Source organism: Didymella exigua (assembly GCF_010094145.1).
Source record: "Didymella exigua CBS 183.55 unplaced genomic scaffold M421scaffold_37, whole genome shotgun sequence".
NCBI lineage: Eukaryota > Fungi > Ascomycota > Dothideomycetes > Pleosporales > Didymellaceae > Didymella > Didymella exigua.
Genome location: NW_022984811.1, coordinates 156,397 through 172,090, shown reverse-complemented (window position 1 = coordinate 172,090; position 15,694 = coordinate 156,397). Strand labels below are relative to the sequence as shown.

Here is a 15,694-nt window from a genome sequence, read left to right as displayed (position 1 = left end):
GCAATAGGCGCCACGTGCGTCACGCTAGTCAAGGTCATCACCGCCTACTGTCTTCACTCTGTTACCATACCATGAGACACACGAATTTACCGTCTCTGCTATTGCTCATGTTTGAAGGAATGGTACATAAAAGATTGTATCAATGAAATCTGGTCTCACTTACAGCGCTTTACTCAAGCTTCTCCGTCTCGTCAATCTTCTCTACTTTCTCAGTCTCATCTGTGGGCTCGCGTACCGCGCCATCATTCCTAAACAGACCCAGAAGTTTCTTCTTCTGCTTGTAATCATCCTCTTTCCTCCCGCGCAATCTGTTCAAGCATATTCTCGACAGTCTTGACCTCTACTACCTTCTCCTCGTCACCAGCAGACTTACCAGATGCTTCGTCGTCGGCTTCGCTACCAGATCTTGCCTGATTCTTCGCCTCATATGCCTGCCGCCGCGACTTGTGCGCCTGATCAATCTGCAACACGGCCTTCTGCAGTGCAGGCTTCTTCGCTACCATTTTCTCGAACTCTTTCACATCGGGTACGGACTTGATGAAGCGCTGGTGACACAGGACGTTGGCTGTGTGTCTGAACACCGGGTCTTTGCTGCCGAGATGGTAGGTCACGAACGCCAGGACCTCGTTGTCAACGGGCCCCTTGGAGATCTGGTCATAGACAGCAGTGAGCAAAGGCTTCAGCTCGGCGCGTTTGTTAGAGATGCCCAGGCGCAGACACGCTTCATATGTGAGAAAGTTGTCTGCAAGTACCGTTGTGGAGATGGGGATGGGCTGGAGATAAACGATGGCGTCGAGCACGCTGGACATAGCGGCCCGGCTATATTTTCCGTAGATCTTATACTGGCCGGCCCGTGGCTTCCACTCAAGGACTTGTTTCGCCTGGGATGAGATGGCCATGAGTCGGTAAACAGTCACGTACTGATGGATGACCATATTGGTCTTACCGTCAACTATATTGACTGTCAGCTTGCGGGGTGGGGGATAAGTCTTCTTTTCAGGCTTTTTCTGCTTCGGCTTGGGCTGTTTAAGCACACCGGCCAGAGAGAGCGCATCGAGCAATCGTTCCGAAGGGCAGGCAGCCGTGGCACCCTCGTCAGCCTCAGGTTTATATACAGTTGGCTTGAGGAACTCGAGGATCTTGGTCTTGAGCTTCTTGGGCGCCTGCGGTGTATGATGGATGACTGTCTTTGAGGAACTTGGGGTCATGGGAAGCAGTGGAATTTCCTGCAATCGTTCAGGGTTCAGTTCAGGCCGGTGAATGACTGTCTCAGTTGTCATAGCAGTGCTGGAACGTGGGATGTCCTGTGCTTCTGACATCTTTATGGTCTTGCCGTTTTATTTTGGGTTGATCTTGAATTAAGTTCTTTTGAACGCGCAAGCTTTTCGGTGGGCAATTTTCCGAGTTGTTCACACTTGTTGAAGTACGGTCTATCCATCATCCAACACACTGCTGAAAGACATGCCTGTACACCCTGAGCTCAGTGTTCTTTATTCTACTGCTCCTGGCTGTCTGGATCAGCCAGGCCCTCCGTGCAATCAATCAACACTGTGCGAAGTCAGGTCAGCAACACCAAGCCAACACGCACAATGTGAGTAGAATCGATCCAAAAGGTATGCAGACACTTCATACGTAACAGGATACTGTAAGCTGCAATGAGCTCAGTATTAAGCAACTAAAGACATTTTGTCGAGCTGCGTAGATGTCGAAGTCAGTCGAAGAAGACGACACTGCCTCCTTGATGTTAACAGCTTCAGTCATAGGCCTACAATACCGGCCACGCTACACCAGCAATAGCAGCAACCAGCGCTCAAATCATGTCTCTTGTCGCGGCGCCCTCAAACTGAGATGTGCTACCCTCACCAGTACTGTTCCCACCAGTGCTATTCCCATTCGTGCCAAAAGCCTCTCGTTTGACAGCTATGAACGTCAGACTCCAGAGCTGGCGAATGTTGCTCTCGGTCGGAACGAAGGTCCCGAGCGGAGTAGCCTGGTAGCCGTCGTTATAGTTCCAGCTCCAGACTTCGCTACTCAGTTGAGCCCTGTTGGCCTCGATGAGATCCCATAGGCGGTCATACGCTGATAGCACCCTTTGATACAAGTTAGAGTCGTCGCAGAAGTCTAAATATCGCTTATTAGTAGGTGAATCGACATACTGAGGGACAAACATACCTGGGACGCTCTCGCCATCACATCTTCCAAGCTGCCGTCCAAGCCCAGCACCCATCATAGCCAGCTGCCAACCCCAGACCACCGTCCCATGATAGTCTCCACGGGTAAAGTTTGCAGCAAAAGATTCATCTCCGGAATATGCGGGATTCGCGACGAACAATCCAACATCGCTTGCTAGACCAACCGGGAAGGGTTTGAGAATGTGATCAGCTGTCTGGTTGAGAAACGCACTGAGCTGCTCCTGATTTGTCGAATTAAGGAAGAAGTGTCGGAAACAATCGTCCGTATTCATGACAGGTACCACTGCGGACGAAGCATTGTTGGGCGGAGCGACGTTGCCGTTCAACGCGACTCCATAATAGACCACATCGCTGGTGATATTGCCAGTGTTTGTTGGGACGGAGAGATTGCTGTCTGTGACGTAGCTTTCGACGAGCGTAACGGCTTCGGGTTGTGGCACGCTAATTTTGAAGAATTGCAGCGTCGAGTCTTCCCAGATCTGCGCGTACTGGTCGGCTGTCTCGTTCCATTCAGGATGGTTGGCAAAGTAGCCTGCACTGCTAAGAGCGGCAATAGCACGAAGGCCTGCTGGAACGAGGGCTGCATTGACATTGTACGAGATGCGTCCACCTCCAAGTCCGTTGTTCGAGTCGCGCCATTCGCCAACGGGTTGATCATCGCGCAGGTGAATGAGATTCTCTATGACTTGGCCCCCTGGCGCTGCGAAAGCAGCAGTCGCGTTCATAATCTTCTGGATGGTGATCTCGGCTAGTGTCTCATAGGTGAGCCCCTCGTTCTCGACCAGGAAAGTAGCTGTGGTGTTGAAGAAGGCTTTGGAATGTTGTTTGCCGGTTTCTGTATCGACAAAGTAGTTTTTCATGGCGATAGGGAGCAAATAGTCTGTGTCTACCATCTTGTAGTCGCAGCGGGGTTCGGTGGATGTGATATTCTCTTTGAGGTTCAGATAAGTGGCGTAGTCGCCAATTACTTCCTCGTGACACACTGTCCCATCTGTGCGATTTATGCGCTCCAGTACTGGTCCGATGACAGCCTCGATAGCACCTTTCTCTCCCTCACTTAATACAGGCTGCATTAATAGCATAGAGATCATGCTGTCTCTGCCAAAGTAGGTAAGGAAGCGCCACGTGCCGGCCAGAAGCTTATCTTCGTAAGACAAGAAGGACAGGGACGTCATTTGGTCAGGTTGCTGCTGAACCAAATCCATTGAATCTGGATTGAGCACTTCCGTCTGATTCAGCTGTTCAAGCTGGGCGTAGTTGAAGGAAGCATTGACTGCGGAGTTTTAGCCATTGCTTGGTGTTGCTTATGATTGCCAGCTCACATCTATACGTGCCTGCGCCGAACAGCACGTGGCTGCTATTTGAGCTAACCTGCTCAATAGTAATTGCCGGTGCGCCGTCAAGCGGAGCGAGTTCTAGGTTGGTGGTTGTGATGTTGTCAAACCAAGTCCGTTTGATGATCACGCTGGTGTTTGACCCTGAGTACCGAAGACCGCTCTGTACATCTGGATCGAGTATGCTAGGACCTTCAGCAAAGTCTCGGACAGTACGTATGCTGCCGAGAATTGCAATCGTCAAAGTTACAGGTACATTGAAGTTGATGGAGCCAGAGACGCCGACTACGGGATTACTATTCTCGACAGGCTCATAGATTGGATCCAGTGGTTCGCCAGTCGAAGACGAATTTGCAAGGCTAGGTGTTAAGGTTCCGTTGACTGCGCCTGTTGGTTCGAAGTAGACGACCAGGCCGCTATTGCCTGCAGGCCATGCTACAAGTAATCGCGGACCGATTACACTTAGATTACTTTCTGGTGTAGGGCTCGTGATAACGACATGGGAGCTCGAGTGGCAGTCGAAGTATAGGTAATTGTCGTACGGGGGATCTGGGAGGTACAATCGTGAGGCAGGTTCGTCGCAGATATCCTGGGCCACGCTGACTGCTGCAAGCAGCGCCACCAAGAGACACGAAAACCTATGCATCGTCTGTGTCATCGCAGGTATAGATGCCTCCACATCTGGAGTTGGCGGGCCTCATATACCTCCGCATGTTTCCTGTACTATGAGTAACATCTAGTCATTACCGAGCATGGCAGGTTGAGTCTCCGAAAGCGGACTGGCAGGCTCTTGTCCTGCGGCGCCATGAGCCAGTAACGGCCTCATGAGCTGTCGATCTCTATGTGGGGTCACGACGTACTTCGTACCCCTCGAAAAGCCTAGAGTTGTGTGGTTGGCTTGAGGCTACCTAATGCGGGGTCGTGGTTGCGTAGTCGGTACCGTGATCGTGCACCAAATGCGCGCCATCACCAAATGCGCGCGATCGCTTCTTCACCAGGACGACAAAATGAGGCTATAGAGCCACACACAATAGTTTTTATCACAAGATAATTTGGTGGTGTACTATATAGATCTTTATAACTAAATCTCTCACCAATGCTTTCTTGGCTGAAGGATTTTGCGGCTGCAATTGTTAGTTTGATGTGGAGGTGTCAACGTACGCGCAATGCACGAGGCACTACCTACATCACCCCTAGCACTACGTTTCTGCTTCTTCCTTGGTAGTACTTGCTGTGAACCCCTGCACTTGCCTGTAGAGGGCTTTTGTATAGCTTTGTAAGAGTTGCGAGCTTGTTTTTGGCGCTCTCTCTCTGCCTTGCGTCCAGCGACTTCCTTAGCCTTCTGTGCCTTCAGCTGTTTGTATAACGTTAGGGTTAAAGGGGTGTACACCTGCTGTCTTATACAAGCTAAAGATGTTCTTCGCAGTAAAGCTGCTTGCCTAAGCATCCTAGAACAGGCTGAAGAAGTTAGCTTTAGTTACAGGCACTAGGCCTTGATGCTTGTGAAGGCGTGTTGATAGCTTCTTTGAATATGCTGTGCTAAGAGGCTTGAACATTACCACATCAAGCAGCTGCAGCGTGTAGGTGCTGTGAGGTGGATAGATACCTAATAGTATCTTATGCCTGTGGCAATACTCCAGAAACTCTTCTGTTAGGTGGCTCCTGTGGCTATCTACAAGCAACGGGCGGTACTTTCTCTGAGCTTTGGCTGCTGTGAAGCGCTTAAACACCTGTTAGAGCCAGGCAAGGCCAAGCCTGTTGTTTGACTAGCCACTGCCTAATACTTCAAAGAAGGCTGTATATTCTTCCACCTTCACATCTTCTACCTAAGTGTCTTATATGTTGTTTGAGTTAGCTGCGTATATAAGAGCAGGTGGCAACGCTGTGCTGTCAGCGCATATACACGCCAATAAGCTTATCTATTCACAATTACCATCCTGCAGCATCTGTTTGAACTACTTCTTCTTAAACAGCCTCTTGCTAAAGATCCTCTTCTGTCTGCTAATAGCTCCAATTATAAGGCCTTTCTCATCCATATTGTACGTATACTCTAGCTCTACTTTGTAGAAGTCAATTTTGCTGCCTAGCTGTTCAAAGTACACCTTGTACTTATCACCAGAGTCAGCAGCGTGGCGTTGTTGATCTACAGAAGTGCTCCATTTAGATGTAAGCTTATCTTAGTGTTGGTGGAGGAAGCGAGTAACCCAGCTCTCAGAGACAGGGTGTCCAGCAATACTGGATGCGTAATTCTGCACCATCTCTCTAGAAGGAGGTAGCTTACGCTCAGTCAGATCCTCTATATACTTCACAAGCTCTGCCTCCTGTTCTGGTTGAAGATTCTGCTGCGATGTTGATACCTCCTTCCAAGAGCATGTTTCGCGGCAGTGCCTGCGCGTCAATGTTGAGCGAACAACACCATGCCTATCAGCTATCTTTTGCCACGGGATCTTGTCGTCAGAGGGTACGGAATCACACTCTGCAAGCGCTTCTGTAATACCTGTCATCGTTGTTGTGTTGTGGTGTTGAGAAAAAGTGGCGCTTATCAGGATTCCGCGCATTTGGTGATGGCGCGCATTTGGTGCACGGACACGGTAGGTAACCGAACTTGTTCGATTTGTCCGATAGCCTGAAAAGACGCCTCCATTTCTCTGGACTGGTGCAACGCACACCTCCCCAGAGCCGTCGTCATCCACCGTTCTGTCAAGCAATACTACTGTCTATCATCCATCATAAATTCTGTATCCCACTGTTGCTCGTGGAGGGTGCGCGCTTACCTTCTAGGACACCTTTAAATGTCAACGAATCCCGATCGCGGCCCTCAGACTTTACGGCTTTGATCAAATTTCGAAAAATCGGGCAGCACTGACGCAATCTCAGCATCTTCATACCAGTTACGTTCTCAATCGAGCAATTGACAATGGCAAATACTTTTTTCTATCGAGGACTCAGGGTGACTTCTGAAGAAATGGTGATTTTCTGACGTGCTGCTAACCTCGAAGGTTCGATAGAGCAACTTCCGCAGTTACTTGACCACAACTTTCCGTTCGCAGAAAGACATGTCTTGCGGACGTTCGAATCAATAAGAATAGCGATATCACCTTGGACCGAAAGGATCACGCCACGGATTCCGAGTTGTTGCTTACACGTCCGCGGACCTCCATTCTCTCGTGTTTGCTCAGCGACCATCGGCTTCGCACACTCTCTCGTACTCCGCGGCACTGGTGCAATCCAAATTCACAATTGCCTTACCGAGAGTTCCTTTGTTGATACAACGAAGTCAGTATACATGTGTGCCAAGTATGCCAAGTGAGAAACACGGCTCTTGATTAGTGGACTCTCAACGTGAAACGCTGATTACACCAGTCGGGGAATTTTCAAATATACTCATTTCATTTAATCTACTGAATCTGGGAAGATCGCGTTGCGAGCCCGGCACAATTGCGTCCATCATTCACAGTGAAGATCCTCTGTCTGTGGTGTCATGGCGTTCACCGCGAGCTCAATACGATGGCTGACGTTGGCATTAGCAGAGGGAATATATGAGACAGTTCAAGGGACAATGGGTCTTCTTTTATCTTTGCTCATTCCTCTTCTGTTCTCGTATCTATCGTTCGCTAACACAACTCCCTCATCATGCAGCTCACGTCATTCCAGACCATCTTTCTCCTTCTCCCTTCAGTACTGTCCGCGACTTTCTACGTCTCACCTACCGGCTCGGACAGTGCCGCTGGAACCCTTGCCGCACCCTACAAATCTATCCAGGTTGCTGTTGACAAGGCTGTAGCTGGCGACAGCATCTTGCTTCGGGGTGGCACATACTCTCCGACCACGAACATCCAGGTCAAGAAGTCTGGGACCGCATCTGCGCGTATTACCCTCGCAGCGTACCAGACCGAGGTCCCCATCGTCGATGGCGAGGCACTCACCGGCACACCCGCTCCTGTCGGTGGCAGCCTGGCTGCCGCTGACCGTGGCATTCTCCATGTCGAGAAAGCGTCTTATTGGACGATCAAGGGTATTCAATTCATTAACGGACCCTACGGCGTATACGCAGTCGACTCGAGCAACAACATCTTCCAGCAACTCACCACTCGCCAGAACTACGAGACAGGCTTCCAGCTCCAGGGCAGCAGCGCAAACAACCAGATATTATATCTCGATTCCTACGAGAACCGCGACCCGCGCAAGAATGGCGAGTCTGCTGACGGCATTGGTATCAAGGAGGGCACTGGCGAGGGCAACCTTATCAAGGGCGCTCGTCTGTGGAACAACGTCGACGACGGTCTCGACTTCTGGGAGTTCAAGAGTAAGATCACCGTCGTCGACACCATCGCGTGGGGCAACGGCGTAAACCGCTGGGGCTTCACCGACTTTCAGGGCGACGGCAACGGCTTCAAGCTCGGCGGTGGCGACGAAGCGGACAAGGGGCCCGCAGACCACCAGGTCAGTAACAGCATTGCGTTCAACAACGTCGCGAAGGGATTCACCGATAACAGCCAACCCGGCAATTTCATCTTGCAGCGCAACACTGCCTGGAACAACGGCGATGTTGGCTTCAAGAGCACCACTGCTGTAACAACGTTCACCAACAACATTGCTGCGAGCAACATCAAGAGCACCACCAACTCGGCGCAGGTCAGCTTGAACAGCGCTCAGAAGCAGACTGGGAACTCGTGGCAGGGCAGCACTACATGGAATAACACGACTTTCAAGTCGGTCGACATCACGCTTGTGCAGGGCAAGCGTGATCCTACAACAGGCAAGATTGCTGCAAGCGACTTCTTGCTTCCCGCCAGCGGCGCGGCAATTGGTGCGACTTCTGTTTGGTCGTAAATGCTACAGCATTGCATGTCCAGCCCGAAGTTATGTGTAGATTGCCCTTCTTTGTACATAACGTGGTCCACCACCGAGCGGATCACCCCACCGAGCGAATCACTCTGCCAAGACCACAACGCTTTCTACTATCAATTACAATGGCTCAACCAGTTGATCTTGAATTACTTTCCTGTGCAGATAGAGTTATACTTGCTACCCAAGCAATGAAATCTAACGCGTCACTAAGCCAGCGACGCGCTGCTGCTATCTACAAGGTTCCTCAAAGTACACTTAGCCATCAAGGCGCCGGAAGAACCCCACGACGCGATACCCATCCCAACTCATCTAAGCTTCAGAAGCATGAAGAGGAGGCAGTTATACAATATATAAGGAAGCTTGACGCTAGAGGCTTTGCCCCTACGCTTAGCCACGTACGTGGAATGGCTGACCAGCTACTAGCTAAGCGTAGTGGTGGCCAGGTTGGGGAGAACTGGGCCTATAGGCTGATCCAACGCCGGCCTGAGGTCAAATCTCAGGTGACTCGACTCCGTGATCACCAGCGAGTCCTCTGCAGTAATCCAGCTATTATCAGCCCCTGGTTCAACCTTGTACGCAACGTCAAAGCCAAGTATGGTATCCTAGATCAAGACACGTACAACTTTGATGAGACTGGCTTCCAGATAGGCGTTGGGGGGTCTGTGAAGGTAGTCACAGTCTCTGAGAGGCGCCTTAAGCCACTTGGGGTTCAGCCTGGTGACAGGGAGTGGGTGACGTTGATTGCCGCCATCAACGCCACAGGGTGGGTTATCCCACCCTTCATCATCTTCAAAGCTAAGAACCACGACCAGGCCTGGTATCATAACCCTCAGGATTGGAGAATAGGGGTTAGTGATAATGGATGGACAACAAATGAGCTTGGGCTTGCCTGGCTACAGCACTTTATCAAGCACACGGAGGTTAAGAAAGTAGGTGGTTACAGACTACTGATTCTTGATGGCCACGAGAGCCACAAGTCACTCGCCTTCCAGGATCTTTGTGAGGAGAACAATATCATCACCCTCTGTATGCCCCCTCACACCTCACACATCCTTCAGCCGCTTGATGTGGGTTGCTTTGCCCCCCTAAAGCGTGCGTACAAGGAGGAGATCCGAGTCTTGGCAAACTGCTATATCAACCACATTGACAAGAAAGCCTTCCTAGCTGCACTTACCCTAGTATTTGACCAGGCCTTCTCAAAGGACAATATCCTATCAAGCTTCAGAGCAACTGGCTTAGTTCCGGATAACCCAGAGGTGGTGCTATCAAGGCTTGAAGTGAAGCCTCGTACACCAACACCACCTTTACCCAGGAGTACCCCTTGGCAGCCTAAAACACCAAGCAACGCCTGGGAAATAGAGGCTCAAACAACGCTGATTCTCAAGAGGATAAGGGACTATAGGTGCTTATCACCTGAGTCTATTCTTAAGATGGTGTTGCAGGTTAAAAAGGGGTTAACTTTGAAGGTACACTTACACACGTTGCTTGAAGCTCAGATAGATAGTCTTGAGCAAGCAAATCAGGCTGCTTCTGAGCGTAAAAAGCGTAAGAAGAAGCGAATACAGAAGGGGGGGGCTCTATCACAGGTAGAAGCAGGGGTAATAGTTACCCAAAAGGATGCTGAGGTTCAACTTGAAGTAGAGAGGCGTGAGGGGAGAGTGCAGGCAGGTGCTAGCAGCAGGGGTATTCCGCGCTGCAGGAGGTGTGGCAACACAGGACACAACAAGCGTACATGCAAGAAAGATACAGTAGAGATAGGCGATTAGTTCAAGCTATTACGCACTATTATATCTTGTTGTTGTGTTGAGTTATTCACGTTCAAAGATATATAGTTGCATTTGGTGATTCGCTCGGTGGGGTGATCCGCTCGGTGGTGGACCACGTTAGGCCGAATCTCATCATGTTTATAAGACAACTCCAGAGCTGACTACTAGCAGCTGACCATGCACATTCCAACAAGAACGCAGAAAAAATGCAATGTGATGTAGATGTAGTGGTAATGATCTATGATTAATATTCACACAAAGAAGTTACTAAGAGTCGTGTACAAGAAGAGCGCTAAACGTCATCAAGCTGTAGTATATACCATCAAGAAAAGCTTCAAACCCTCAACGTGGCAGTCGAGTTACCCCCAATCGACGAAGCATCGGGCGCTCCCACCAAAGCCAGGTTCTCAATACCAGCGACCCCGTACAAGGCGGCAGCATTAGTGCTGACCCACGTAGCCTCATCGACAGGGATGAGCGCTGCGGAGCCATCGATTCTGACCGTCTTCCAGGGCGCGTTGGGTGCAAGGCCATCCTTGCTGCCGTCGCCCAGGTACTCGGACCAGACACGGGGTACGAGGGTGGCGTTGTTGCGCTTGTGTGCGACGTACGCAGTGAAGCGAGAGTGGCCCTGTTTGAGGTTGAGGTTGCCAAAGTCCTTGCCATATCTGGCTACCTGCTCAGCTTTTGAGGCGCCGTAGTAGTAAGCGTAGTCGAGAAAAGCATCGAGGAACGGCTGAGTCGTGTTGCGGGCTTCGGGGCCGAAGTGATCGATGAGCTGGTCGATGGTCTCAAGGACGCCGAAGACGCCGGACAAGTGGGAGACGGTAATGTTACCCGTATTGGTGGGGTCTGTAGGCGGTGGAGACCAGGCACCAGTGAGGGAGTTGTAGAGAGCTTCGCCGGTAACAAACCCGTTCTTAAGCTGGGGGTAGGTCTTGATGGCCTCGATGATCTTGTCGCGCGCCTCCTCCCAGTTTGGCCCGCGGCGCTCCCATTCAATCAGGTAGGCTTGCGCAAGACCAGCCCAGTCGGTACCGAAGTTGAGATAAAGAGCCTCAGGGTCAGGGTTGTAGACAACACTGGCAGCGCGAACCTTGCGGCGAGCATCAACAAGGAAGAAAGCCTTCGTAGCCTCTTGTGTCTCGCGGATGAGATCGCCAGTGCGCTCGTCTCCTCCGGAGATGTAGAAGAATGTCTTCCTGTAGACAGGTGTGGAGATACGAGCTTGCTTAGCACTATCAGCCCAGTGCTGAACACCATGCCTAGTACCGAGACCAGTGAAGTTACCGAGATGGTAAGAGTCGACTTCACCACCGTGGCGTGCCTGGTCGTGCGCCAGACGGTAGGCTTTAGCATCACCGGTACGCAGGAAGTGGCCCCAGAAGAAGAGATCAGGCGAAAGCTCAGAGTTGTCCCAAGCATAGCCGCCAATATCGTAACGCCACTGGTGACGATCATCATCGTAAGTGTGAATGATGTCGCCGTGATCCCAGAAGCCATACCAGCGACGCTGCTCGACCTGGCCCTCATAGAACTCGATCAGGAACTTCATGTTGTTCTCGATGGTCTGGGCTTGAGCGGAGTCCCTTGGCGAGCCCGGAACGTCCCAGTAGCTGCCGATAGCTTTAGTGCCGCGGATGTAAGTCGGCTCAGGGACCAAGACTGGCGGATCGTTGGTGTTATTTGTCAAAGTTGAGAGGTGGTCGGCTGAAGGAGTGCTAGCAAATGCATAGAGGAACAGCTCGTTGGTGCGACCGATTCCATAGGGTGTGTTGTAGCCACCCTCATAATCCTCGTAAGTGATCTCGAGAGCATCTAGCTGCTTGGCATATGTGTCCTGGCCGAGACCATCGTGGTATGGCCTGACGTCCAGAGGCTCAGCTTGCGGACTGTAAAGCCACAGGGTGATGGAGCCAGTGTCGGTGGCAGCATTGGAGATGTCGAGACTGGTGGGGTACTTCTTCCAGAAGTCACGCAGGCCAAGAGCCAGGCCACCAACAGTAGAACCACCAAGGTAAGCAAGGCCGCCAGAGCGAGTACCACCAGGGATAGTGACCCAACTCTGTCCAGCCTTGGTACGCTTCTTAAGGTTGAAGCCATCTGGAGAAAGCTGAGTAAGTCTGTAGTCGCTCCATGTAGGAATCCATTGAAGGCGAGTTGTAACCCTCTGGTCCCAAGTGGTCTTGTCAGGCGTCTCAGTTCCGTTGAACTGGGCAGACTTCACAGCTGCACCAGGGTCCCGACGAAGACCAGTGATACCTTGTACTGCCTCGCGCAACAGTCCCCCGTCAACACCGGCAATGCGAACGTGGCGGTTGTACTGCTCCTCCTCTGCAAGTGGTACGTCGAAGCGTACACCCAACCCAGAGATGAAATCGCTCTTGGCCTCACCATCGTAAATGATTGTGTGGATGATACGGATGGCCTCCGAGTTTGCATAGAGGTAGAAGCGTACGGTAAAGGGAAGCCAGTCGGCGTGAGATGCCTCGCCATCGACTGCATGAATACCCTGAACTGTGATGAGAGCACGTTGAGAGTTGTCGTCCGATACGGTGGTGTTATGGATCTTGCTAGCAAAGCTGAAGTAGTCGATGCCGGTTGGCTTGCCATCCTCATCGTCGTCTGGAGTACCGCTTTGCGACCTCAAAACCAAGCGGCCATTGTTTCCGACGACCTTTCCGCCGGATTCAATCGACGAAACCAACACATTTCCAGACTTGGGGAAAGTGGCGGTGACCTTGCCGGTGTTGACAACAATCTCATCTCCGGAGTCGCTAACCTGCACACCGTTGGTGCTGTTGCTGCTCTGACGGCGAAGGCGAGAGAAAGTGGTGTTGCCTGGTCCAGAAGCGGTGATAGTGTACTCATCAGCAGGTGAGTCTGTAGCACCGAGAGCATGCCCCGTCCACTTCAGTGAGCCATCAGGCCAGTATGCGGTAACCCACGACTGCAGGTCTGCATTATCCGAAGCCGTGAAGGTAGTGGCGTTGGCGAGATGCTGGCCACGAGGCCATGGAACGCCAAAGGTAACACCGCCAAGATAGTCCGGGGTTCCTTCAAGCCATTTGACCTTGACCTTGTCGGTTTGAGCGCCAGCGCAGCTGAGTAGGCAGTAGAGGCCGAGCACAGTCTTCAGCATGATGGAAAGAGTGGAAGGGTCGCAAAGTCGCGTCCTGGCGGTTCAACGAGCATTCAAGATGCATTTTGTACCTGCCTCGTATGCCGCCCGCCCAGTTTCGGGCTTATTGCAAGATCATGTCGCCATCATGTAGCAGTCGCAATTTCCGGTATACCAGGTCGTTTTAAGGTAGAACTGGCGCCAACTCCTGGGCACGCAAAACTGCATCCACAGAGCGTGATGCAAGCGATGCAAGAGTCCAAAAAGAGGCTCGCGTGCGCTGCAGGGGGAGCCTTGTTTTGGTCAGACGGATCGAGCATTTGCGGGGGCGGGTGTGGATCGACATGGGCGTAGTGGAGTGGGAGTTTATCCGCGGTTGATTTCGGGATAGCGTTCGCCGAACAGGTCGCTCTTCGGGGCCTTGAACTCGGACGACAATACCCTGAGCGACAAAGCTCACTATGAGGGAATTAGCCAAGAATCGTACCAAGGGAACCAAGACAGTTACTTCGTGAAATTAAAAATGGGGCTACGAGATGGAAACGTTGGTCCGTGTTCAACATAGCACGTGATCGATGGCGTTTTCTGCATCCTATATTCCATCAACAATCTTCCTTCATCACCAGAAGTACCCTTTGGCGGCTGAACGGCGATATAATTGACCGTATTCGTGCAAGGTTCGCGATTCTCGACTGCTGCATGCAACCTGCCCAGATGTTGGTATCTCATCGAGCCTAAGCCGAAGACCTTATACCAACAAAGATGGTGTCAAAGCTAGAAGCGTTGGGGTTCTCGGAACCTTCACAGCAATGACGGCTCGCTTTGTGTATGCAAGCGGGCAAGTAATGGTGGCAAGTCATTAATCGATAAATCCCAAGCGTCAACCCAGCCCGGAGCGTTTCGAGCAGCACTTTCAACCCACTCACCGAATCCAACTATTCATCCTTTGAGTTCGTTCGACACCCAAGAGTGAACACATGTCTGCATCATCGCCTAACCCAAAACTCTCTCTCATCAAAGCCTTGAAAACACCACCTTCACATAACGACGCAACAACAACTCCTCCGTCCCCCCTTCCCCGCATTCCCATCAAACGCCATATCCGGATACACACTCACCACCTGTTTCCTATACCCCTCGACCTCCATCTTCATCGCCTGCTTCCCAAAGCTTTCCGTTGAGTCCAGCACCGTCGTCGTCTCACTCAGCGTCTGCGCGCGGAACTGCTTCGCTTGGTCGCGCTCACGCCTATCTACGCGCTTGCCTCGCCGCTCCTCGAGATCCTCCAGGGATCCCCATGGCGGTCGCCGCGGGCCTGGTTGTGGTTCTGCGACGCGAAGTGAGGAGGGGAGCGGCCGGAGCAGGGTGGCGAGACCCCGGTATTGCGCTTTGGAGGTGCTGAGGCGCGGGTTGTAATGTTGATTTGTTGAGCGACCGAGGCTGGAAGAGGGGGTCATGAGTGCAGCGGGGCGTTGGCCGAAGGTATACTTGTGCTTGAAGTCTTTGGGGGTAGTGCGTCTGCTGGCCAAAGTGCTGTTTTCGCTGACATATGGGTTGTTGTTCGCGATTAGTAGACTGTCGTGCGAGCAGTATAGACGAAGCGATGATGGGATTTGAGCGTCGGACGTGAAACTTTTACTCTGGCGCAGGGCTCGCTCGTGGGTTTGGGCGTGGTAATCTGGCGACGAACTCCTGGAGGAAATGGTCGTGTCGTCTGCGAAGGTAACGGTTCGCCTGTATGACTTTGACTGTGGTCGCTCGTGCCCAAGTATTGCGGATTGAAGGTGTATTGGATGATGGACGGCAGGAGGCAGTCGCGGAGGTGGAGCGTCGCCATCGATGTAAATCAAATTCGGCACACCTACGTGCTCTTGTAGCTGCGGTGAGTTTTCTTTGATCTCGCCCCTACTGAAGTTGACAGTGGTTGTGCTAGGGGTTTGCTTTTCGACTGGCGAGTCGATAAGTGTGTCTGGCGGCGATGGCGGTAGCAGCGGCAGTGGATGATACTCCATTCTTCCATATCTCTTTTGACGCAAAGGCGTTCTAGCCATTATAGTTTGAGCTGTTGATTTCGGGACAGTGTTTGCTTGTTGTACTTGTGACAAAGATGGTATATGGTTACGCGACATGGTGTCAATGGTCCTTCCTAAGTAGCTGTCGCATGGATCTGCAGTCCGTGATACGATGTGATATCGATTTGTTGAGGTTGAATTTCCTTGAACAGGTACCCGGCTGACTGCAGCATGTTGTCTGCTGTCGCTTGCGGTGGATGTGAGTGGCACGGCCGGCAGGCTCTCATGTTCTGACAGTGCTGACACGGCAGGGCTGGTCGACACTTTCGACGCAGCTCTTTTGCTAGTAGTAATGCGAGCGGTATATGTTGGTGCAACTGACACCCGGATAGGCTGAAAGGGCCCTGAATGTGTGGGT

General features: G+C 51.7%; 6 protein-coding genes across 6 annotated transcripts; 1 reads left to right on the top strand and 5 right to left on the bottom strand.

The window, feature by feature from the left end:
- Window positions 1-79: 79 nt before the first annotated feature.
- On the bottom strand, window positions 80-981 carry M421DRAFT_424713 (uncharacterized protein). Its single transcript, XM_033593847.1, has one exon. The coding sequence runs from the start codon at window positions 933-935 to the stop codon at window positions 285-287; it is 651 nt and encodes a 216-aa protein (XP_033444829.1). The 5' UTR covers window positions 936-981; the 3' UTR covers window positions 80-284.
- A 678-nt stretch (window positions 982-1,659) lies between these two features.
- Window positions 1,660-4,291, bottom strand: M421DRAFT_424712 (glycogen debranching enzyme). The gene is made up of 3 exons (XM_033593846.1): window positions 3,515-4,291; window positions 2,173-3,465; window positions 1,660-2,121 (listed from the first exon to the last, which is right to left on the bottom strand). Exons 1-3 carry the CDS (start codon window positions 4,182-4,184, stop codon window positions 1,811-1,813), a joined length of 2,274 nt encoding a protein of 757 aa, XP_033444828.1. The 5' UTR covers window positions 4,185-4,291; the 3' UTR covers window positions 1,660-1,810.
- Window positions 4,292-5,470: 1,179 nt separating this feature from the next.
- Window positions 5,471-6,035, bottom strand: M421DRAFT_424711 (uncharacterized protein). The gene has a single exon (XM_033593845.1). It carries the CDS (start codon window positions 6,028-6,030, stop codon window positions 5,704-5,706), a length of 327 nt encoding a protein of 108 aa, XP_033444827.1. The 5' UTR covers window positions 6,031-6,035; the 3' UTR covers window positions 5,471-5,703.
- Window positions 6,036-7,159: 1,124 nt separating this feature from the next.
- Window positions 7,160-8,359, top strand: M421DRAFT_103706 (polysaccharide lyase family 9 protein; the record flags this gene model as incomplete). Its single annotated transcript, XM_033586932.1, has 1 exon — window positions 7,160-8,359. The coding sequence occupies one exon, from the start codon at window positions 7,160-7,162 to the stop codon at window positions 8,357-8,359; it is 1,200 nt and encodes a 399-aa protein (XP_033444826.1).
- A 2,014-nt stretch (window positions 8,360-10,373) lies between these two features.
- On the bottom strand, window positions 10,374-13,487 carry M421DRAFT_424708 (uncharacterized protein). Its single transcript, XM_033593844.1, has one exon. The coding sequence runs from the start codon at window positions 13,283-13,285 to the stop codon at window positions 10,478-10,480; it is 2,808 nt and encodes a 935-aa protein (XP_033444825.1). The 5' UTR covers window positions 13,286-13,487; the 3' UTR covers window positions 10,374-10,477.
- Window positions 13,488-14,301: 814 nt separating this feature from the next.
- On the bottom strand, window positions 14,302-15,276 carry M421DRAFT_8669 (uncharacterized protein; the record flags this gene model as incomplete). Its single annotated transcript, XM_033597593.1, has 1 exon — window positions 14,302-15,276. One exon carries the CDS (start codon window positions 15,274-15,276, stop codon window positions 14,302-14,304), a length of 975 nt encoding a protein of 324 aa, XP_033444824.1.
- Between the last annotated feature and the right edge of the window lie 418 nt (window positions 15,277-15,694).

Coding starts and splice junctions, on each gene's coding strand:
- M421DRAFT_424713 (XM_033593847.1), bottom strand. CDS start 935: ATGGTCATCCATCAGTACGTGACTGTTTACCGACTCATGGCCATCTCA.
- M421DRAFT_424712 (XM_033593846.1), bottom strand. CDS start 4,184: ATGACACAGACGATGCATAGGTTTTCGTGTCTCTTGGTGGCGCTGCTT. Junction 3,466..3,514: donor CGGCGCAGGCACGTATAGAT/GTGAGCTGGCAA, acceptor AAAACTCCGCAG/TCAATGCTTCCTTCAACTAC. Junction 2,122..2,172: donor TGATGGCGAGAGCGTCCCAG/GTATGTTTGTCC, acceptor AGCGATATTTAG/ACTTCTGCGACGACTCTAAC.
- M421DRAFT_424711 (XM_033593845.1), bottom strand. CDS start 6,030: ATGACAGGTATTACAGAAGCGCTTGCAGAGTGTGATTCCGTACCCTCT.
- M421DRAFT_424708 (XM_033593844.1), bottom strand. CDS start 13,285: ATGCTGAAGACTGTGCTCGGCCTCTACTGCCTACTCAGCTGCGCTGGC.